Here is a 24,939-nt window from a genome sequence, read left to right as displayed (position 1 = left end):
GGCTAAATTATGCCCTAATAGTTAATACCAAGCCATACCTGGTGGCTCATCAGGGGTCTTCATGAGAAGGAATGCAGCCCCCCTTGCGGCAGCCTTTCAAAAGGACTACCATGACCTCTCGTAGCAACTTGTGGTATGAAAGGCCACCATGAGGGGGCTGTGCTCCTGTCCCCGAAGACTCCCGCTGGACCATCAGGTATGTAGATATTTTTTTTTTGGGGGGGTGGGGGTTCCTACCTACACTTTGGATGGGTTAGGGGGAGGTCTTCTGAGGGAGTTGTTATCATGGGCTGGAGGGAGGGCAGAGAGGTATGATCAGGGGGGTCAGGAGGGGTCATGGTTATTTTCTTATAACAAGCATGTTATGCAAGTGCTGGTTAGTATTGCTGAATATTCCCTCTTAGGCATCTCGAAGCGATTTAAGCGGGCAAGAGAGCTTCCTGCTGATGACTTCAATTGCTCTGAACATTGGCCCCATTATATACAGGTACTTATTTGGTATTTGAGGCAATGGAGGGTTTAGTGATTTGAGCAGTCACAAGGGGCTGCAGTGGGAATTGAACCTGGTTCTCAGGCTACTGCACTAACCGTTAGGCCACTCCCATTAAAAAACACAGAGGGTGGTGGATACCTGGAATGCGCTTCCGGAGGGTGTAATAGGTCAGACTACATTATGGGGTTTCAAAGAGGGACTGGATAAATTCCTGAAGGATAAAGGAATTGAAGGTTACAGATAAAGGAGAAAGAAAGGGTATAGATAAAAAGAAAAGGGGTTTGAAGGATATAAAGGATTAGGGAAGAACAGGTTCTAGACAAAAGATCACTTTACAGGTCATGGACCTGATGGGCCGCCGCGGGAGCTGACCGCTGGGCGCGATGGACCTCTGGTCTGACCCAGCGGAGGCAAATTCTTATGTTCTTATGACCCTGATGTTTACATTTTGGCCTGAGTAATAGCTATTCTTTTTAATTGCAAGGGAACATGTTTGAATTCAGTACAGGAATTTTTCACTGATGGTTATTTTTGCAGAGTTGCGGCAGAAGGGGAAATACGGTGGCTGCTCCTGAAGTAGCTCCAATGAAATGGGCAAGCTCTGTTGAACAAGTGTCACCGACTTAAGCTCCCACTTTTCAATTTATAAGTACTGTATAGTAAAGCATTAAAACCAGCAAGTATTGAATTATGGAAAAGAAGAAGAAGTGCTTATAAAGAAGGGACGGTTTTTCTGACTGGTGATGGTTTCATCTCCTGAATGCTAATTATCGTTTAATAGATAACAGCATTTGGTGAAATTTCTCGCAAAGATCCATCGGCCATTGACATGGTAGACAGTAATGCAAATTTATTCAGTACCCCCAGCCTTGATAAAGAGTGGCGAAACGCGTTGGCGATTGGGGAGCATTTGTTAAATGCGATGGATATGTGCTGGAAGCATGAATTAACACTATTATAAGCTAAGTGACTTAAAAATATTTATATTCATATTTAATGATAAAGAAAAAAATATGCAAAAAATAAGAAAACTAAGATAACGAGGGATGAATGAGGAGTGACAGACCTGACGAGCTAATATGCTTGAAAGGTCATTCTGATATCCCATAATAAGTTATCACTCAACTGTCTTGTCTTTGGGACTCTACTGAACCAGTTTATTTGACTGTCTTGATTTTTGTTCGAATTTAGAGGACAGAGATGGCAGGTGGATGGTTAGCAGGGAGAAAGATGAAAGAAAGAGACCCTGGCAAGCAAGTTATCAGAAGACAACCAGAGACTGGGACCAACAAGATTTGAATAATGACCAGACAACAAAAAGTAGGAAAAATAATTTTATTTTCTGTTTTGTGATTACAATTTGTCAGATGTGAAATGTGTATCCTGCCAGAGCTGGTGTTAGACTGCAAACGTGAGCTAGGATTTAACAGAGAGACGAAAAGTCTTTTTTGTTTGTTGATTTTGTTTATACCACAGCGCCAGTGTGGTTAGGAGAAGGCAAAGGTGGTGAAGAGGCTATAAAATAAACCCACCAGGATGTTTGAAAAAAACACCCAATTGGGCAGGAAAATCGAATCAAATGGAAAAACCAATTCAATAGGCTGAATCTAATCAAAAATTTTTTTTCCTGAATCGGGCAGCACTACTAGGAGCTACATAAGTGGGTTATAGAATATTAGCAGTTAAGTATCTAACTGCCTACAGTTAGGTATTGGTATTTACACCAACCATTTGGCTGGCTTAATGGCAATGTGAACTTACACTAATATTCTGTAAAAGCAGATCTACAGGAACTGCTTGTGAGGGAGTCTATGGCAGGCTACCCCTCTCCCTTGATGGCACTCCCTCATAGTGTTAGAGCCACCTTAAAACTTACAATCCTACCTGGGGGGAAATGACACAGGAGGGACGCAAGCAGGAGGGCATGGTCCAAGAAGTATAAAAGCTCAGGGTACAGCTAGGTTACGCAGGCCCAGTGGGAACCAGCAATACCAAACCACATATGCCTCCTCCACATATCTGTGAACTGCAGCCAGTGGTGTAGTAAGGAAGGGTGGACTGCTCCAGGTGCTGTCTTGGTGGGGGTGCCAGCACCTCTTCTCCTGTCTGCCCCCTACTCCTTCTCCACCTCTCTCCTGCCGCGCGTCTTTCCTTCCCCACTGTAACTCTAACTCTTCATCGGCATGAGCAGCATCTCCAGCCTTCTGCTTGCGCCAGTCTAGGTTCTTCCCTCTGAAGTCACTTCTTGGTCATGGGACTAGAAAGTGACATCAAAGGGAGAGCCGAGGCTGGCACAGATAGCAGGATAGATATGCTGCTCGTGTCGGCGAAGTTAAAGAGGTACTGGGGGGGGGGGGGGAGGACTGCCAGGATGAAGCAGCCATAGATACGAAAATGATAATTTCACACTGCTGCAATTTTGTGGAGGAACTGTGTGCTACAAGTCAAGTTGGATGGGAAATCTTACCAGGCACTGGAAGATCCTGGCAGTGTCAAGACCCTCATTCAGATGGACTGGATATAATATCCTACAGGTCAGGTATACTTCAAACTATCCGTTGGACAAACTAATGTGATGTTCTTGCCTTGGCTCCCCTACCCAGTTATCCTGGGCTGGGATTTCCCAAACTTTGGAGCCATTTGATTCCAAGTAACTGCTGGTACAAGGAAGGAGGTGAAGTCCAACAGGTAGAGCTTAACAGGTAGGCCCATCTCCCAACTCATTCAAGGGGCTGTGGAGAGTCAACACCTGGTGTATAGAGGCCCTTGGGGGCCCACACTGTTTATTGGGTCCATCGATAGCCGTTCAGGACCAGCCCTCAGCACTCCCTATGGACCTGGAAAAAGTCAGCCACTGTATTGCAGTTGGAAGAGGATTCAGAACAAGCAGCTAGGTATATGCAAAGACTAAGAGAGGAAAAGGAATCTGTCCAAGTTCAACTGGTCAAAGGCTAGAGGGAGATTAGAAAGCAAGCTGAGAAGTATGTGGATGAACTGCAGGTCACTGTGGAAGCAGAAGAAAATGTGTTATTTGAGACCATTGAGCAACAATCTAAAGAAATAAGGCAGTTGGGGGTTAAACCCTAGGGAGAGGGTCCTGGGCATATTGTCTTCTAGTATTGCCACTAGAAGATAAGATCTAGGAATTTGAGGGAATTTGAGGTTACCAAGTTAAGAACCAATTTTGAGAATGAGAGAGTAAGTAACCCTTATGAGGACCTCTACAGATACTATGCAGAAGCAAGCAAAAGAGAGGCTTGGCTTTTTTCTAACTAGTGGTTGTTCCACTCTGGGTTATATCCCTGGCTATTTTCATGCTCCTACCTGCCAGTATTTAGTTTCTGTGAAAGCTTTTCAGCCTGTGATGCTTGGGTGGAAGAGTGTGGGTACACCTCTCCGCTAGTCTGAGGCTTTTCTTTCGCTTAAACAATATATTCCTTGCTCTGGCATCTGCTGTTTGGTAGTGCTTATTGGAGTGTTTTTGTATTTTGTTATCATCCTACTGCTTACATTTCAGCGACCTTGAGAATTTATCCCTGAGTGCTCCCAGCCTGTAGCTGCTCCTTCCCCCACTGCACATTTCCTATTTGAAAAAGAGGCCCAGGTGAAAGGAAGTAGAACAGCCATGGGAGCATATGCTTGCTGAGTTTCTATGCTGCTGACCTTCTAGATAGAAGAGGAGGCAGGTAGGGATTCTGGAAGGAGAAGAAGAACATGAAGAGTTGCTACAATGGGAGAAGAGAAGATATAAACCTTAGGGAAAGAAAGAAATAGAAATATGAATGAAAGAGGATATGGAAAGATAAACCTGGCGGAACAGAGAGAAGGTAGGAGACCCATTTGGAAAGGGGAGACAGAAGGTAAAGTAGGGGTGTGGCCAAGCAAAAAGTCTCTGGTTTGTTTGGCTTTTATTTCCAGATTTTCAAGTTTTTCTCCACTTTGGTTCACATCTTTGTCTTAATAACGTTTTTACTCTCATTAAAACTTTTTTATGCACACAGATCCATTGTATGCATGTTAATTCCTAAGTTAATGTTAATTCCTAAATTAATTGACTTTGCACACATTAAGGGCCTGATTCTCTAAAAGTGCGTCCCGATTTTAGGCAGCTGTAGGCGTCCTACAGCTGTCTAATCAGCCAATCGGGATGCACGTTTTTGTTTTTTTTAAATGATCCCCAGGCAGGCCTCCTATATTGAAGGAGAGGCCCGCAAGACACCTAGGCCCTGATTCTGTATAGAACGCCCGGGAGAGGCGTCCTATTCAGAATCGGCCTAAACTAGACACGGCCCGCTACACTTATCGCGGCAAGGGATCTATCTGCCGCTATAAGTATAGCGGGCCGTGGCCCCCTGACCGATCGCTGGCAGGAGGGTCCCAAACCTCCTGCTCGAAGACGCACCCCCCTCCCCGACACTACCGACCGCCCCCCCCGACACTACCGACCACCCCCCCCCCGACATTACCGATCGCTGGCAGGAGGGTGCCCAATCCCTCCTGCCCGAAGACGCACCCTCCCGACACTACCGACCGCCCCACCTCCGACACTACCAACCGCCCCCCCCCGACAATATCGGTCGCTGGCAGGAGGGTGCCCAATCCCTCCTGCCCAAAGACGCACCCCTCCCCCCCGGCGCTAACAACCCCCCCTCCACCAAACCTGTTCTTACAGATGGGTCTTGCACGTCGAGCAAGCAGGCACGCCTCGTCGAAATGAGGCGGGCCCGCCCCTTCCCGGCCCATCCCGCCGAAGCCTAAGGCCTGATTGGCCCAGGCTCTAGAAGCCTGGACCAATCAGGCCTTAGGCATAGCGGGTCCGCCCATCCCTACTAAGTCTAAGGTCTGATTGGCCAATCAGGCCTTAGATTAAGTGGGGATGGGCGGACCCGCTATGCCTAAGGCCTGATTGGTCCAGGCTTCTAGAGCCTGGGCCAATCAGGCCTTAGGCTTCGGCGAGATGGGCCGGGAAGAGGCGGGCCCGCCTCATTTCGACGAGGCATGCCTGCTTGCTCGACGTGCAAGACCCATCTGTAAGAACAGGTTTGGTGGAGTGGGGGTTGTTAGCGCCGGGGGGGTGCGTCTTCGGGCAGGAGGGATTGGGCACCCTCCTGCCAGCGACCGATATTGTTGGGGGGGGGGAGATCGGTAATGTCGGGGGGGGTGGTCGGTAGTGTCGGGGGTTGGGCGGTCGGTAGTGTCGGGAGGGTGCATCTTCGGGCAGGAGGGATTGGGCACCCTGCTCCCAGCGATCGGACAGGCCGCGGCCCGCTATACTTATAGCGGCAGAGAGATCCCTTGCCGCGATAAGTATAGCGGCCGCATCTACTTACAATGTAGACCAGCATTTTGCTGGCCTACATTTTTAAGCTTCTCATCTACTAGGGAGACGCGTAGGGCCGCCTAGGTTCAGCCTAAGGCCCGCCTAAGACCCTTAGACGAGCTTAGGCATCTTGTGGGTCTCCCTAGGCTCCCGGAGGCGCCTTCAGGCCTGCCTGGGGAGCATTTTTTTAAAAAAAACGTGCATCCCGATTGGCTGATTAGACAGCTGTAGGACGCCTACAGCTGCCTAAAATCGGGACACACTTTTAGAGAATCAGGCCCTAAAAGTTTAAAGACAGCCAAATGAACTGTGTCCTAATGAATGCACATCCAGAGAAGGTGAAGGAAAAGAGAGGAACTTGAAGCCACAGTAGGGGTTTACCTTTTCTCCACTATGGCTCCCATTGATGCTTACTAATGAGACTGTTTTTTTGTTCCTTTTAAAGGAGGTAATTCTGATATATAATCTATCCCACTGAAAATCCTACATATGAGGACTCTTCGAAAGGTTTCAGCACTTTAATATTTTCACAGGAAATGGTTGGAGCAGGAGAAGTGATAAGAGGGTGTTTTGTAGAATGTCATGTGATTAGTCAGTCAGGCAAGCCAGCTCACCTGTGGAAAGTGATGTAATTTGCTTTTGAGATATTTAATAAATAGTGTTTAAAAAATAAAAGTGCAAAAACTTTTTGTAGATCACTTGTAAAATGGTAGTGATATCTATATTTTCTGGCAGTGAAAAATGTGATTAAGAACCAATATCATTCTATGAAAGTGTGAGGTTTGTCCATGAGGGAAAGCAAAAATGTACAATAGTTCCATGTTTTTTTTAGCATCTCAAAGCAAAAAACACAGGGTTACTTTTCTTTTTTTTTCCAATTTCCTTGTTTAGTAACAGCAATCCTCAATGAGTCATTCCTATGTAAAAAGTGTTTTATTTGCATTCCTAAATCATTAGACCCGCTTAGTTTAACTTTGTAATTCTCTTCTCCTAACAATGAACATTCAGGGCTCCTTTTATCAAGCCGCGCTATTCAAGTTTCAAGTTTATTATAAAATTTGATTAATCGCCTATTCCAAATTCTAAGCGATGTACAAATCGATAAAAATTACAGTTAGGGAAACAAACACAACTAACAAAGGGACTAAATCTACTAAACATAATAAAAACCAACTTATACAAACATAATAAAACACAAGGAAAGGCAAGGAAAGAATACAATCTGATTAATATGAGAAAAAACAATTAAGGTTAAAAATAATAGGAAAGGGAAGGAAAAAACTGTCAAAAAGTATAAAGATAAAAAGAGAGCCATAAGCAATTCATTTAGTTATTGAATGCATCTTTAAAAAGAAAACTCTTAAGTTTGCTCTTAAATTTTTCCAAATTCTTTTCCTCTCTTAAATAAATTGGAAGTGAATTCCATGTTTGAGGAGCTGTGATGGAAAAGATAGATTGCCGCAGTGTGTTAATAATTTTGAGAGAGGGAATGACCAATAAATGTTGGTCATTTGACCTCAGTAATCTAGATTAAATATAAGGTATCAATAAAATAAAAGCTGGGGTTTTAAATATAAGAGATTTAAAGGTGAGCAAGCTTAATTTATACAAAATACGATGTGCGACTGGAAGCCAATGTGCTTTGTTAAGTAAAGGAGTTACATGATCAAATTTCTTTGCTTCCATAATAAGCTTTCATAATGCGCGCAACTTTTCGTCATGCGTTAACCCCCGCGCTGGCCCAAAACTACCGCCTGCTCAAGAGGAGGCGGTAGCGGCTAGCGCGTCCCACGGTTTAGCGCGTGCTTTTACGCGCGTTAAACCGCTAGCGCGGCTTGATAAAAGGAGCCCTCAATGTTCTCTGTAGGCCCTAAAACCAGGCCCAATGATTTTTGCCAATGCATATAATATGTGAGAAAAACAAACAATATTGTTGGTCAGTGTCTTCCTATAAATGACACAATACATATTGCTGCCCATATTTCACCTAGAACTCAGTTGAATAAGAAAGGAAAATCTTTGCCATATTTGGAAAGTTACTGTGAGGGATTATTATTATTTACCATGCTGAAGTAAATAGGCCACTGTACTTAATGGTCTACAAACACTTAGGGCTCCTTTTATCAAGCCGTGCTAATGGTTTAACGCGAGTAATAGCGCACGGTAAACCGCCAGCTGCGCTAGCTGCTACCGCCTCCTCTTGAGCAGGCGGTAGTTTTTAGCCAGCGTGGGGGGGGGTTAGCGCGTGATGAAAAGTCGCGCGCATTAACCCCGCTAGCGCGGCTTGATAAAAGGAGCCCTTATTGGCACTTGGCAGTAAGTGTAGTAAAATGACAATATGGGTAAATACCTGCATCCCTAAAATTTAAGGCAGCTGAACAGGGAATTTAATTCTTGCTGGCAAAGGTTAGAGGATACACGTAAAACCAGGCAGGACAAGTATCTTAAAAAATTATTTGTTCAGACAAAATGAATTAATGGTTTTGCAAAATAAATGGATTAAAAGAGGTACGGGGGAGGGGGGGGGAAAGGAAGCAGGAAAATTAACCCTGGGTAAAACAAAACAAAAAAAAAGAATCCAGGAGAAAAAGTGGAATAGGTTGCAAAAGTAGGAGGAAGGACCCCGTTAAAAAGGGCAGATGAGAAGGAACGGATAAAGGGGATAAAGGTGGACCTGTAGAAGCAGAGAGACAGAAAAATAAGAGAGAGAGATGTAAAAACATTAACATCAAGGTTCCATTTTACAGGAGCAGTGCTTATACTTTTTCAGTTGGGATCTTCACCTCCGGCATTCTACAGGTTAATTTATGGTACCTGGTTAGGAGCTGTTCGTAGAGTGATGCAACCATGAGCTGTATTCAGCAAAAATCAGTTACCTGAGATAGGCTCAACAGTGGGTGTTTGTGTAAGCAGGCTGATGCTCAGAACTCCTGTGCTGTTCCCAATAGGAGAATACCATGGGAACAGCACAGAAAAAGAACTTCCCAGTGTTCATTTATTTATTTATTTACTGTATTCAGTTTTCTATACTATTCTCCCAGGGGAGCTCAAAACAGTTTACATGGATTAATTCAGGTATTCAAGCATTTATCCCTGTCTGTCCCAGCGGGCTGACAATCTATTTAATATACCTGGGGCAATGGGGGACCAAGTGACCCGTCCAAGGTCACAAGGAGCAGCATGTGTCAGAACCCACAACCTCAGGGTGCCGAGGCTGCAGTTCCAACCCATGTGCCACGCTCTCAGGCACAGTATGGTAGGAGGTAGCATGGCAAACATTGTCTGACCGGGATGGCAAAAATGATACAAGTGGGGACGGAACTATACACATCAATCAGGGATCACTTGAAATAAATAGATATTTATTAAAATATTAATACTACAACACAGACTGAATATAGGGGGGGGGGGGGGAGGGAGTACATAAGGGGCTCAAAAGGGATACCTGTCTGTACTGGATAGAAATTGAAATAAGAAACCACCTATCAATATACGAGCCCTATTGGAACAATAAGACTGAAACCATGTAAATATGGATCCCCTATCTCCAGCTTCAATCAATCTATTCAGAAGGATTCTATGATGCAATACATCAAAAGCAGTTCTACTATCCAAAGAAATAAGCAGAAACCTCTCTCCTGTGTGTGCACTGTTTCTGAGCACTGTCGAGAATATTAATGCATTGCTTTAAGGTTTGATGAATGTCTACTTTTATTTGTTTTATATATATTTTGTATTGTATGGTTTTTATTGTAACAATTCAATGAGTTAATTTGGTCCCTTCCTTGAGCTAAGTGTGGGTTATAAATTTTATAAAATATAAATAAAAAGTAGATATTAGTGTGGCCCAGTGGTTACTACATGTGGTAGTATTTAAGGAATTTCTTTGTTAAAAGGTGTCTAGGTAGCAGCTGGAGTTATTTAGATCATAGCTTACCCCAGTTGTAGAATGGAAAAAAAATGTTTTAGCTGGCCTCCCAGTACAGACAGTTGGGGGAGGAACTAGAGAGGTAGATAAAAAGGAGGTTTTTCGACAGAAATTAATATTTTGGCTTTCTTTTTTTCTGATACCAAGAAGTTGGCTGAGGACCTAACAGTGATTCTAGTGATTTCCCGAGGAACTTTTCCTGTGTTGCTCTTGGATCAGTTGGTTTTATATATTTAGAGATTATTCACATTCATTTAACCACTTGGACCCCTGAGGAAGACAGTCTAGCCAAAACACGGAGCTTGTTGGTTCCATACCATCTTATCAATATGTGGATTCTGCTTTGCGAACAATATACTGCTACAATTGATTAATATAATAAAAGATTGCTTCAGGAACATCTCAACCACAGTCTATTCCTATGGGTGGTTCAGCATTTAGCATGTGCTGATTGGCAGTGCAGCTTTGTAAAAGCCAGCCTATGTGAGATACAGTACGCTATTCTAACCAAGATGGGGTTATACAAAGCAGCAAGACAAAAGAGTGTCCTGGATAAGGAAAAATCTTGTTGGCATTTACAGTCTGTGGTTGCCATCTGGGACATATCATTATTACTGCAGCTGGAATAATTGGGTAGACTGAATTGTCTTCATAGTGCATTAGTATCTTTTATTCCGCCAATACCTTGCAGTTCCAGGTGGTTTACAAAAGAGGTGATCTGGACATATCCAGTAAAATTACAAGATAGGTTATTAGATGAAGTGTTAGGATCCAGGGATAGATTGATCATTTAGGTCAGTTAGATCATTTGCTAGATTTGACGAATTTCCTGAATAACATGGTTTTTAATTCTTTTTTGAAGGTTTTGTAGTCGGGTATTGTGATCAGCAGGTTGGAGAGGTGGTGGTCTAGTGTTTTTCTGTTGTCATTTACTACGTTACTAGGTGAGGCTTGCTAATAGAAAGCTACCATTGCTGGAGAGTTTATCCACCAAAGTTTTGAAGGTTGATTCCACTGGACAAGGAATCTTAAAGGTTGGGGAGAGCGAACAATCATGCATACCTCAGGTTATTATATCACTGATCAGTATTCTTAGATGTTTAGTAAGGGCTTCAAAACCTAGTCATGCTCTATAACTGGGCACCATGGAAATATGTTTTCAGGTTTTATAACTATCCTAAATTGACTTAACTGGCAAAAATATAGCCAGCTAGGTTGGTCCGTCTTGGAACTCAATCAATAAAATATATTTTATAAAAATATGAATATATGGAAAGAGTGATACATAATGGAACAGCTTTCCACTGGAGGATGTGGCGATAAGGATAGTATCTGAATGCAAGAAAGCAAGGGACAAGCACAGTGAATGCATGAGAAAGAGGAAGGGATTGTATAGCTTAATAGTTGGTATGGATGAATAGATTGCATACTCCATGATAGTCTTTATATGAAATAATTTTTAGTATCTCTATGGAAAATCTATGCATGAGATGGGGAGGAAAAAAAACACTCCTATAGTTACAGAAAGACAATTGTTTCATCCCTTGAACTTGGAATAGATTCCAAGTCATGATGACCGGTTTTGCTGAATAAAGCCCTAAGGTTTTCATCCTCATTTAAGTTTAAAATCTAATTATTTCTGGAAGTGAACAAACTGATTTTTTAAAACATAATTGTACCACATCAGCCCCAAGAACAAGCAGACAACATCTGTTGACTGACTATAAAAATTATTGCTGTAATGTTTTTCAAGTACCTTCCTCTTAATTCCTTTTCATTATTCTGTACCACTTAGAATAGATCGATTTTTTTAAATAGATTGTAGGATTTTCAGAATTTTTGTTAATCAAGTTGGTGTAACCAAATGGTCTCTACAGTCAGAAAGAAACCAACTGAAAAATATCTAAGAATTCTGTTAGTTTGTTTAAAAATAAATCATGATAAATAATTTTAAATGCAAATAAAATGTTAGTAATTAATGGATTGCCAGAGGTGGAATGATTGATATATATTTTTATACTGTAATTAGGTTTTTATAGATAAAATTATGAACTTAAAAAAATGGTGCTTTACAAGCTACTTGACTGAAACAAAATAAATTGATTCTTCAATATAATTTTGGTTCAAATGTAACATCATTACACTATCATTCAATGCCAAAAGCAACAAACTAATTTCAGTTTTAGAACAGTATGGCCAGGGATATATTTTGTCTCTCTACTACTGAAATGTTATTTTTTTTTTTCCAGTGAGCTTGCCAGTGTTAATAAATATTTAGCCTTCGTGGGATGAGTGTCTAGGCAGCTATGGGTCAATAATAAAAAAACTTGCTGAGAACTTCATCCAGCTGAATAAATTTGGCCGGCTAAGATTAAGCTAATTTTTAGATGAACCGAGACAGCATGATTTACAGTAGAAAATCATCCTGAGTCAACTTAACTAGCCAAATTTTATCTAGCTAGTTTGGTCCATCCTGGCACCAAATCAATAAAATAATTTGATCCCCCCACCTCCGAGCCTGTATCCCCCATAACCTCTTTCCTGGTACAAGATGAATAAACAAGCCTGCTCTCCCAGAAGCCCAAACCCCTTTTCTTCACTTCCATGATATAATAGAGAGTTGAGAGAGAGACAGGGCTTCAGGCGCAGTGTCTTTCTTTTTTTTCTTTTTACATCATTGGATACTGGGAGTGAGGGAGAGGGAATCATCAGCTGGAGGAGCATGTTGGAAAAATGATTAAGGGCCTGATTCTGTATAGGACGCCCGGTTCGAGCAACCACCTAAGCGGCTTTTGAGAATTGCACACAGGCATTCTATATAGAATCATGTCTGTCTTAATGGACAGACGCCTAACCACCCCAATTCTCTAACTGGCATCCATGTCACAGGCACTGGTTAGAGAATCACATTGCTGCTGAGCTAATCGCAGCAAGGGAATCCCCATGCCACAATTAATTTAGCAGCCGCAGCAGGGATTCCATCCCCCCCCCCCCACTGAACTCGGCTGTCAGGAGAGATGCCCACTCCCTCCTGCCATAAACCCCAGAGCCCCCTCCCCAAATGTCTGTGGCAGGAGGAGGGCCTAATGCCTCCTGCCACAACACTGAACCCTCCTGACACAGTCCATGGCAGGAGGAGTGCCAAAGTCATCCTGCCACCATCCTCTGAGGCATCTCTCGACAGGAGGGATGCCCACTCCCTTCTGCCAGAACCCCCTAAACCCCCCCCCCTAAATATCCATGGCAGGAGGAGTGTCCAATTTCTCCTGATACCACCCGCTGAGGCATCCCCCGCCACTCTCCGACTCCACCCGTACAACTCCTCAATACCCCCAAGATACCCCTGCCACCCCCCTGAACACCCCTCGTACCTTTATCTTATAGCTGGCAAGAGGGATACCCACACCCTCCTGCCGGCAGGCCCGCCACTGCAAAATGGTGGGCCTTCCCCTTTCCGATGCATTCTGGGATGCACCAGGGAGGGGCTTAAGGCCCTGATTGATTCAGATGCCTAAGGCCCCTCCCATAGAGGGACCTTAGGCACCTGGGCTAACCGGAATCTTAGGCTTCCTTCCCAGTGCATCCCAGTGCCTAAAGTCTGAGATTTTGTCAAAGAAATGAGGGATCTAGCCAGGGTACATCTCTCAAGATTTCAGATGTCTAGTGTTTCTGAAGAACTGATGAGACCCAGGGGGTGATTGGGGTATGTGTATCCCATATTTATTTAGATTTATATCCCATCCTCCCCAAAAAGCTCAGAACTGCTCATCTTGTACATCCAGCAAGGAAGTGAGTGGAGACTTTTTAGAGATGTATGATCTTTTTATGCGCCTTTGTGACATTCATTTGAAAATTTTTGGAGGAAAGAGCCCTGACACAGACACATCTAGGTACCTTGCCCAGGTACTGATGAAAAGAGGATTTCTAGCTAACTATGAGTCTATTTTTCTGCGTGTCTTGCAAACAAAGAAATGGGGTGCCACCTAGGGGCTCAAGAAGAGTAAGAAGAGAAAACCTTGATTATGAGAACCAATCTTACTAGAAATTGGTGAAAAAAGAGTTCCAGGAGAATAGAAAAGAATAGGCAACAGTAATGAAAAGTGAGAGACTAAGGCTATAAAGAGGCCTGTTTGCTAAAGTGTAGTAAGTTTTTGAACTACTGTGTTTTAACAACAAAAATTAACACATGGTTAAATCTAAAGGTGTGTGCCAACCATTGGAGGCAGGCCCAGAATATCCCATGGAGTTCCACATAGGAATGTTCTTAGTGCACGCTAAGTTGATTCCCATTTAGGACACATGCACTTAGGCCCTAATTCTATAAAGGCCATCTAAAGTTAGGCGCTGATATTGGTGCCTAACTTAATTGAGTAATAGGCTTAATCAGTGCTGATATAGGCACTCAACACCTCACAATTGGCTTTAATTGAGTTAGGTTAATAATAATAATAATCATAACTTTATTCTTCTATACCGCCACAATCTTGCGACTTCTAGGCGGTTTACAATCAAGAGTGCTGGACATTCAGCGAAATACAATAAGTAGATATTCAGAGGAAATACAGAGATCAGAGACCTCAGGAGGCAATAGTATAGAAATACAATTTGCTGAGAGAAAATGTAATATGTACATTTTAGTAGGTAATGTCCGACAGGACCTGTTGGGGATAAATAGCAATGTAAAGTTACGATAAGATGAAGATAGCAGATTATATTTATAACAGTGCTGTAAGTTCAGGTGGAATAGGGAGGGGGGAGGGAGAGGGAGCGCGGGTCAATTGTTTAGGTATTTCTGGAACAGGTATGTTTTTAGGCGTTTCCTGAATTCCCCGTATGTAGTGGGCGAAAGCAGTTGGTCTAGGTCTTTGCCCCATAGGACTGCTTGGTGAGAGAGAAGGTGTTCGTGGTGTTTTTTCATTTTGCAGCCTCTAACTGGAGGGGAAATGAGTTTTGGGTGTGTGTTTCTCTTGAGTTTGTTATTAGAAAATGTGAAAAGGTCCGTTATGTACTTGGGGGTCAGGCCGTATAGTACTTTGAAGCAGAGGCAGGCAAATTTAAACCTTACTCGGGCTTCCGTTGGTAGCCAGTGCAGCTGCCGATAGTAGGGTGTCACGTGGTCGAATTTCTTCAGCCCGAAAATAAGTCTGACCGCAGCATTTTGCATTATTTGGAGACGTCTCATATTCTTTTGTGAGATTGCTAGATAGGCGATGTTGCAGTAGTCAAGCTGACTCAGTATGAGGGATTGCACTAGGATTTTCGAGTTAGGTGTCTAACTCGAAAAACTTGGTTCTATAAAAAGTAGGCAACTAGCCCAAAATGCCTAAAAGTGGGCATACATAAGGGCAGATTATGGGCATGTTTTCGAGTTAGGTGCCTCTTTGTTGACTAGGTGCCGTTAGGCTCTGATATCAGTGATTAACTTTAGGCGAGAAAAATCCTGGCATAAGTTATGGACGCCTAAACGTCAGCCTGCTGAGCGCCGACTAAGCATGATTCTATAATGGGCGCCTTAGTTTTGTAGAAATGGTGCCTAACGTTAGGTGGACTTTATAGAATCAGGGCCTTATTGCTTCCTCAAGAGGAGGCAGTAAGCCAATTCACCCTAACTGCACAAGTGACAGTGTGTGCGGCAAGTTCTGTGCACTAACTAAAATATGCAGACCACGCCCATTCTCCACCTACAGCTCCCTCACCCACCTATAACTCCACCTACCCTGTATATTTCCTAATGCAACATATAGGGGGCTCCTTTTACAAAGCTGCGTTAGTGGTTTTAGCACACGCAGCTTTTTTGCACACGCTAAACCCACGCTACGCAGCTAGAACTAACGCCAGCTCAATGCTGGCGTTAGCATCTAGCGCGGCTGGCAGTTTAGCGTACGCTATTACGCGCGTTAAACCACTAACGCGGCTTCGTAAAAGGAGCCCATAGTTAGCTTTGGATTTTTAGGGCACTGGCTGTATTTAGCAAGCAGTAGCCATTACCATGGGACTATACTTATTGCTTAACGCATGTCAGTAAATATATCCCAAAGTCTTTGATTTTTACTGCTGTGAAATTTGTGATTCAGAGTATATATTTTTTCTAATAGTGAAGATGATTTTTTTTTTTAAAGAAAACTATACCCAATGGCTTGGGTTGGGTTTTTGAAAAGATTGATGAGGAATGGATTTGCTGGTCACACTGTGAGGATCCTAGGGCATGTTGCTTGCTCCCCCTCTCTACCAGAACCCTCATGTTTTCCTCTTATTAATCAGTCTGAAATGCACCCCGCTCCCTATCCACAGAAAAAAGGGCTACAATAGTTATAAGAGTAAATAATTTTGATAGCACTGCTTTCCCTTACAAGGCATTTTTTTGGGTTTTTCACTTTTGTGTCTTTCAATCCCTGAGGAAGAGATTTAAAGCATGATGCAGTCTCCTTCTCGGTGAACTGAATGTCTTTTATTTATTAGAGTAATTTGCATTTTAATCATTTCACCTCTGTATCAAGGGATTAGTTACAATGAGCCAATGTGAATATTCAGGTGTAACTTACTCGATTTCCTTTTTCACCAGGTGGTCCATGTAAACCCTAAAGATGGGTTAGTAAGAAGAAATATGTATCTATATTAACTAAAAAGCAAACTCAGATTCATTCTGAGGTGAAGGTTACAGTACTTACGGGGTGTCCAGGTGGCCCCATTGGTCCCGCAAATCCGGGGTCTCCTTTACTACCCTACAGTGGAAGCAAAATAAGAAGAGCTTTCACTTTAATAACAAGCGGTAAAACATCCCAGTCATGTTCTATCTAACTTCAGGGAGTGCAAGACCTGTGGTACTCCAATTAATTTTTATAACTACTGGTTGAAAGGATAAGGCTCATGCTGTTCCAAGCAAATATACCAGTGGTTCTTAAATCTGTATGTCCTGGGGGAACCCACAGCCAGTCAAGTTTTCAAGATGTCCCTAATGAATATGCATATGGCAGATTTGCATATAATAGAGGTGACAGGCATGCAAATCCTTGTTTTTGATTTATTTGTGATTGATTGTAAGTGATGCTGTAAACTGTAAAATATCCTTGATTTATTTTATTTATACATTTATTGTGTTAAAATCCAATAAAAATATTTTAAAATGAATGAATATGCATATGGCAGATTTGCATATAATAGAGGTGACAGGCATGCAAATCTGCCTCATGCATATTCATTAGGAATATCTTGGAAACCTGACTGGTTGAGGGTTTCCCTGGACAGGTGGTTCATAGACAACAACGTGGAAGACAAAGGCACGCGCCGACAACTGAGCGCAAGACGGAGGTGTGCGCCGAAGAAAATTACTGTTTTTAGGGGCTCCGATGAGGGTTTTTGTTGGGGAGCACCCCCAGTTTACTTACTACAAATCGTGCCGGCGTTGTGTGGGGTTTGGGGGGTTGTAACCCCCCACATTTTACTGTAAACTTAACTTTTTCCCTAAAAACAGGGAAAAAGTGAAGTTTTCAGTAAATGTGGGGGGTTACAACCCCCCAAACACCCCACAACACGTCGCGATTTGTATTAAGTAAAGTGGGGGGTTCCCCCATGCCCCCCCCGTTGGAGCCCTAAAAACAGTAATTTTCTTCGGCGCACGCCTCCGCGCCGGCGCGCTTTTGACCTGACACCAGACAGGTTTAAGAACTAATGAAATATATCAACGAATGTTCTTTAAAAAACCATTATTCTAAGTCTCCATCTTTTCCTTATTTAAACTGCCCTAACATGCCTGTGTGATATAAGCATCTTTGCTAGCCTTTGAAGACTACAGGCAAATTCCTCCTCAGCACCACGTTTTGAGCTTTAGCATCCCACCAGCTGTTTAAAGGGGTGCTGCAAGTTCCAGAGGGAACCTGAGCCCACAGTAGGGGAGGGGGGCCCAGGCCCCAAGTCCCTCCCATGGCTATGCTACTAATATCAGGTACTAACTCAGACTGTGAGTCCTTTAGAGGCAGAAAAATATCTGCTGTATCTGAAAGTACACTGCTTCAATACTCAATACTCTTCAGGCTGGTTGGTAGTTAATAAGTAATTAGAAATAAATTTAAAATACTGTAGGTAGTTCTTTGAATACAGCTATAAAATTACCCACCAGATCTGCATTAAATAAAGATTATTCTTGTAAAGAATGAAATATAAATTTCAAATGAGATTAAGTGCTACACATTTTTCTATTCAAAGAGGAAAGTTTGTTTTTTAAATCACTTTAAGGTTAACTAACCCTTTCTCCTTTTGGTCCTGCTGGTCCTGGAACTCCAATTGGTCCTGGAGTACCCTTTAAATTTCAGAAAATATTTAAAAAATACATTAATATACATTTTACACTCTTTTTCCAAGGAACCAGGAGGCAATATGGACCCTGAGGAAAAAAGCCAAGGTGAGAAAGAGACTCCAGTGATGGAAGGAGTAGAATGATTTTGCCTGCTACAGTTTTCAGATTGACCAATTTTTTTTTTTTTTTTAAATTCATACACTTCCTATTATCAAGGTTATATATCTATATCTGTATTTTTTGTGTACTGGAAAGTAACATTGAATCTCTCTTTCCAGTACACATCATCCAACTTGAGTCAATTTGAACCCTTCCCTTCAAAACCCTCTGCAAAGCTGAAAACCGTAGTGTAATAAAAGGAAAAAAAAGTGTAGTTACATTTGCAAGCCTTTCCATTCAGCCAAATTTGACAGATAAAAAGGACGCTCACATCACATTTTAAATAAGTAGCTGCACATGCAGTTTAAAAATCACCATGCTGCAGAGACATACGCAGACAAACACGATAGAGCACACATTTGGATGTTGCTCCGTCTACACCAATCCACCTGGCTCTAGGTCAGGGCAATAAATATTAGGGATAGGCAGCCAGAAAAGTGTCCGTTTTGCATTGTTTGCTGTGTCATTTCCAGAAATATCTGTTCTGGCTGTTTTTCTTTGGCACTCTTTCAAAAAAATGCAATTTTTTTTAGAATTAGGGGTGCAATCTTTCTTCATAGCAAGCGAATGTGCAAAAGTCTGCATATGAGCAATAACATAGTAACATAGTAGATGACGGCAGATAAAGACCCGAATGGTCCATCCAGTCTGCCCAACCTGATTCAATTTAAATTTTTTTAAAATTTTTTCTTCTTAGCTATTTCTTGGCAAGAATCCAAAGCTCTACCCAGTACTGTGCTTGGGTTCCAACTGCCAAAATCTCTGTTTAAACCTACTCCAGCCCATGTACACCCTCCCAGCCATTGAAGCCCTCCCCAGCCCATCCTTGACCAAACGGCCATATACAGATACAGACCGTGCAAGTCTGCCCCGAACTGGCCTTAGTTCAATTTTTAATATTATTTTCTGATTCTAGATCCTCTGTGTTCATCCCATGCTTCTTTGAACTGAGTCACAGCCAATGATATAATATCAAGAAAAGAGTATATACTTTTTCCCAACAGAGTATGCCCTTTTCCCAATAGGGTACACTCTTTTGAAAGAGTATACAGTATTCTTGGCAAACAAAAAATATGAATTTTCATGGGGGTTTTTTCTGCACACTTTTGGCTTTTAACAACATGCAACAACATGGGATACATTGTTGATATTTCCCATGTTGTTGCAAAGGCTGCCCATCCTTAATAAATATGAACAGGTACAGATTAGAAATATTTGGAGAGGGCTTACATCTCAATAACCTTCCACATGATTCCACCTGGTTCCTAGACATATCAGTCTTGGATACATAAATGGAAAATGCATCACTAAACCTAGTACAATACACTTGGGCAGAGGTGCTATTGCATGTGGTGTGGTTGAGGTTATCATGAGGAAAGACAAGACAAATCAAGTATTATGACATATACACAAGGCATTAAAGGGGCACAGATGGAGTTTCAGTTGATGATGGCTATACAGTTTTGTAAATACTGAAAGGCAAAGTGTCTAAAACTTACAGAATCCAACCATGAAACCGAATAACACGGGTAATTTACTATGACTAATGGTGCGAATGGTGGTTGCTCATAGTGTAAACGGGGCTACGGTGAACACAGATAAGACGCATCACAGTGCTAGGAGAAAGGTATGCAGGGTAATGGAGATGGAACTCACCGGTGGTCCAGGCCTTCCGTCAAAACCTGAAGCACCCTGGACAGGGAGGGGAGAGTTAAAAAGACGGGAGGGAGGATGAAGCAGGGGGTGAGGGGAGGGAGGATAACAATGAAGGAGGGAAGAGGTGAGTGCAGCAGGGACTTGTGACATACATACAACTTGTAATAACAAAAAATATGGATATCCAGGGAAGATGATGGAGAATGTTCTCATGAAAACCAATGACACAATGACAAAACGAATGCAGTTAATGCCAGTGGTTCTAGCTAAAATACCTTTATGGATGCAGCCTACCTGCCCTTTGCTCATTCAGGGATCAAGTGTCAAGCTCAGAAAATTTCTGAGCCAGTATTGAGGAATGGATATCCACTGCAATCTCAAAACACTGATGCATTTTGTTTTCAGAAAGAAGAAAGAAACCTTTCCAAAACTATGAAACTAAATTTTAGCAATGAAGTAGAATCTAAGCAGACGAAACTGTGTCCAAATATAATGAATCTTTAGTAGAAAAATACTGAAGGTCCATATTCAGTTCTGAATAGTTTTTCTGAGTTTACAATAATTATAAAGATAACTGACAGTAGAGTAGATTTGTGCTACTGTCTCGTGTTAAAAGGCAGCCACTGAAAAAAAAAATAAAATTACAGCATTAGCTGCTCAGTGTGAGAGAGGGTGGGATTTTGATGGGAGGAGGAGTTGTGACAGCTAGTGCATGGGCTGCTATTGGGAGCTAGCTGTCAGGAATGCTGATAGTGCAGTCAAACTTGCTGTTACCTCAACACGAGGCAGTAAGTGCAGCTGAACTACCTGCAGTCTGGTAGCACAGACTTATACAATGGTAATCCCAACCCCCCTCCACAGAAGCTCCCTCCTCATCTCATCGGTTCCTCCCTCCCAAACTGGAGCTCTTCTAAAATAATCACCCATCCCTAAGCCAGAATCCCGACCCTCCAACTCATACCTGCCTCCCCACCCAAGCACCCTGAACCCCCTTACAAATTTGGGACTTCCGAGTCCCTGGTCACAATACACTGACACCCCCTGTCTAACCCCATCCCTTGCCAAGATAACCCTGTCCCTGCCCCCTAAACTTGGGTTCTCCTTTTCCTCCCCTCCTCCTACTTCCAACCCTTTGTGACCTACCTGAAGATCTGCAGAAGTATTAGGTCACTCACTGGAGCAATGGTCTACTGCTGCCTAGGCTGGTGCATCCTTCAAAATGGCGTTCAACCTCCTGGTGGTTATCTCATGGTACAATCACCTCTAGTGGTAGTACAGCAAGGCCATCACTGTAGATTCGGATGCCATTTTGGAAAAGGTACAAACCCAGGTGGCAGTGGAGAGGGACCACTGTCGCCAAGTATGATCTAATACCTCTGCAGATCCCCAACTAGGCCACAAGGGTTGGCAGTAGGGGGAGGGTAGGGAAGGGGGAAGCCAAGTTTAGGGGGCAGGGTTATCTTGGCAAGGGATGAGGTCAGAAAGGAGGAGTTGGATAGGAGGTTGGGGATTTGGGGGAGAGGGTTCATGGTAATATTTGCATTACCTGTGCAGTAAGTGCAAAATACTTTGTTAGCACATGAAATGAAGTTCAGTATGGAGGTATAAGATCTTAAAGGAGAGGTTAGTTGCATCTTCAAAAGCCAAGTGACTTCAGAAATGATCATGGGTTAATGTGAATAAGCCTATAGATGCCTTTTTTTTCACACATCAAAAACTAAGGTCACATTCTTAACTGCAGATGACCAGCTAATCTGGGGACAGGTTCATCTTTGGTAAATGTGACTTCTGAAGAATGTGCATATGCCACCTAATTTTGTGTAGGCCTTCTTGGTTGGTAAAGGAATGTTTAAATTGGGATGTTCACAGCTTGCTCAGCTCCCATTCTGGTATCATCTGCATTGGGAAGGGGTGGTGTGGGGGCTGGGGTTGGGGGCTTGGGTATGGTTTGCTGGGGGTGGATGGGATATGGGGTGTGCGCATCGGGGGGGGGGGGGAGCGGAGGGGTTGGGGGTAGGGGAGAAATCAAAACCTACCTGTTGTACTTTTGTTTTCTCGAACTTGTGTTATTGGTTTACTGTGCTTGTTTGTTGTAGAACAATAAAAAAGATTTACACTAAATTGGGATGTTCAAGATTTATAATGTATTTTAACAAAACTTGCTGAATATGGAGCATTTTGTAAAATATGCATCAGGGTGTGAAAAAATTGTGTATTTGGTGGCACCTACAAGGACTGGCCATTTTATATAAGACACGTTAAAAGAAAGAGTGTCATTGCTCAGAGCTCTGTACTTGTAAATAGCGACACTTTTGCACAAGTAAATCATAGAATTTGTTACTTATATTATAAGTTATTCAGTTGCAACTCTGTGGAGTCCTTTTACTAAGCTATGGTTTTTCTCATGCACTAAGGCTATTTTTACTGCAGCCAGAAAATGGTCAGTTTTCCATTTTCCAAATTAAGGCTCCCTTTTCAAACCGCATTAGGATTTTTTTAATCGCCGTTCACTGCAGTAAAAGCTCTGATGGGAAGGGGTAAAATGCGGACCTCACAGACCTTGTGGATCTAAAACCGCACGTCCTTAAAAATCCGAGGTCTGTGCATTGACAAGTCCGCCTTTCGCTTTCCCTGCAGCTCAGCTCAGGCCCCCGGCTCCTTCGCGGACTTCACGGATCTGAACTGCACGTCACATCCTAAAAAATCCGAGGTCCGTGCCACTTTTAGTCTCTGGCTCTGACAGAGCTCTATTACAATTTAACTCTGATGGATCCTAATCTAATCTAATCTAATCCTTAGGTTTGTATACCGCATCATCTCCACGTTCGTAGAGCTCGACGCGGTTTACAGTAGGAGAAATAGGAAGGAACTACCACAGAGGGTTAGAGGTAGAAGTGTGAAGAAAATTTAGAGGACTTGGGATGCCAAGATATAAGAGTTTCCTTGATTCCTAAATTGGAGGGAGACTTACATTTTTTGAGAAAAGCCAGGTTTTCAGATGTTTGCGGAAAACTTGGAGAGAGCTCAAGTTCCGAAGAGGGGAGGTAAGGTTGTTCCAGAGCTCAGTGATTTTGAAGTGGAGGGAGGTCCCTAGCTTTCCTGTGTGGGAAATGCTTTTCCCTCCCTATGCTAGGATCCGTCAGAGTTAAATTGTCATAGAGCTCTGTCAGAGCCAGAGACTAAAAGTGGTACGGACCTCAAAAATGGCGTGGACCTCGGATTTTTAAGGACATGTGGTTTTAGATCCGCGAGGTCTGTAAGGTCCTTGAGGTCCGCGTTTTTACCCCTTCCCACTCTAACGCTCACAGAATTCCTATGAGCATTGGAGCTTTTACCACAATGGCTGGTGATAAAAAAAAAAAACCCTAACATGGCTTGATAAAAGGGGGCCTAATAGTCATACACTAATGCTTCCATTAGAGTCTAACTCAAATACTAAATGCATATAATAAAGACCTCAATTTTTATACTTGCTACATACCTACATTCATTACATTTTTCTTCAGGATCTCAGCGACGCCACTCACCGCTCAAAATATCTCATTGCGATTCAGCTTTATGTGTCTTATCATCATAGATCCACATTTACATATACTTTAGGCTCCTTTTACGAAGGCACGGTAGTGGTTTAACGCACATAATACTGTGCGCTAAACCACCGGCCGCGCTAACCGCTACCGTCTCCTCTTGAGCAGGCGGTAGTTTTTAGGCTAGCGCGGGGGTTAGCGCGTGATTAAACGTCATGTGCGCTGAAGCCGCTAACGCAGCTTCGTAAAAGGAGCCCTTTATATTTATTTTTCCCCTTAGATATTTCAGATTTTCATCTAATGTTCAGTACTTTAAATATTTTTCAAATAAATAGTGTTCACTTATCTTTTAAAGTGCCCTTGTCTACGGTCTGGGGAGATTTAATCCAATATGTCATAAGCCATCTAAGCTCCCATTTAATTTCCCAAGACACATAAAGCTTAATCGCAATGAGATATTTTGAGCGGTGAGTGGTGTCGCTGAGATCCTGAAGAAAAATGTAATGAATGTAGGTATGTCGCAAGTATAAAAATTGAGGTCTTTATTATATGCAATACTTGAAGTACTGTAGTATTTGAGTTACTTAATAGATAGTTCAAGTAAAATAAGTGAAAAAACCATATATTTAGGGTGGACGCCATTAGGCTCTAGCCATTACCAAAAATTAGTGCATGAGCCCTTAACACTTTGTAGGCTGTAAGAGCTCATGCACTATTCCCGTGCCAATCAGTTAGTGTGTGCTAATGTGGTTATGCTAAATGATTCATGCTATCATGTCCACTCTCTGCCCCCAGACATGCCCCCTTTGAGAAAATAAAGAAAAATGGGCTTTTACTGCAGGATGCATCATTACATCCCACGCTAAGCCTTTTTAAGCTGTGTTAAGTGTGTGCTTTCAGGATGGATTTTAAGCACAATTCCTCCTTCAATCTCTCTTTCAAATATTGACAGTTATCTGACAGTTAGGCAGGACTCAGAGAAGCTGTAAATGTAGGAGAGAGTTGTTTTTTGGGTTGTTTTTTTTTAAAAAAAGAGAGTGTGGCATAGTGGTTAGAGCAAACACCAGAAGAAAAACCTCCACACGCACAATCCAAACCAACAGACAACAGTGAAGGTTCAAGAACGATGGTGTGCAATTTTATTCAACAAATCACAGTCTTGTGCCGGTGGCTCGGCACGCACGTGTTTCGGCCAATACGGCCTGCTTCGGGAGCCTTTTTGACTCACAATCACAATTTCTCATGTAATTAAGAAACTGATGATTCAAAGTGATACAGGAAATAAAACGTAGACGTATAGAAACTGACAGCAGACTTTAAAGTTTAAGCCTGGACACCACTGGGCCAATATTCAGCTGGTAGCAGGCAGTGTGTTTAAAGCCTGCTGCCGGCACTGACCCTGGATATTCAATGCTGGGCTGTTTCCAGTGACTGGCACTGAATATCCATGTTTTTTAAAAGGCAGCTAGCCAATAATCATTTAGCCGATATTCAGCACTAACCAGCCTTCAGCTATCGCATATAGAATTGCTATATACAAGTGTGTTCTTATCTATGCACTAA

The 24,939-nt window shown here is 42.6% G+C and overlaps 1 protein-coding gene across 12 annotated transcripts in view; it reads right to left on the bottom strand.

The window, feature by feature from the left end:
* The window catches only part of COL13A1 (collagen type XIII alpha 1 chain), a 646,904-nt gene that overhangs the window by 48,710 nt on the left and 573,255 nt on the right, over positions 1 to 24,939 (bottom strand). For 11 of the 12 annotated variants that reach the window (XM_033940521.1, XM_033940520.1, XM_033940522.1 and 8 more), the window contains 4 exons: positions 19,850 to 19,885; positions 17,984 to 18,037; positions 16,410 to 16,463; positions 16,284 to 16,319 (listed from right to left, as the gene is read on the bottom strand). In XM_033940521.1, the coding sequence (XP_033796412.1) occupies positions 16,284 to 16,319; positions 16,410 to 16,463; positions 17,984 to 18,037; positions 19,850 to 19,885 (180 nt within the window). The remainder of the gene's footprint in view (positions 1 to 16,283; positions 16,320 to 16,409; positions 16,464 to 17,983; positions 18,038 to 19,849; positions 19,886 to 24,939) is intronic. The other variant, XM_033940526.1, reaches the window with a different exon arrangement.

The sequence above is a fragment of the Geotrypetes seraphini genome, chromosome 4, assembly GCF_902459505.1.
Source record: "Geotrypetes seraphini chromosome 4, aGeoSer1.1, whole genome shotgun sequence".
Taxonomy (NCBI): Eukaryota; Metazoa; Chordata; class Amphibia; order Gymnophiona; family Dermophiidae; genus Geotrypetes; species Geotrypetes seraphini.
The sequence above is the reverse complement of the archived record's forward strand: the minus strand, read 5'-3'. Positions and strand labels throughout refer to the sequence as shown.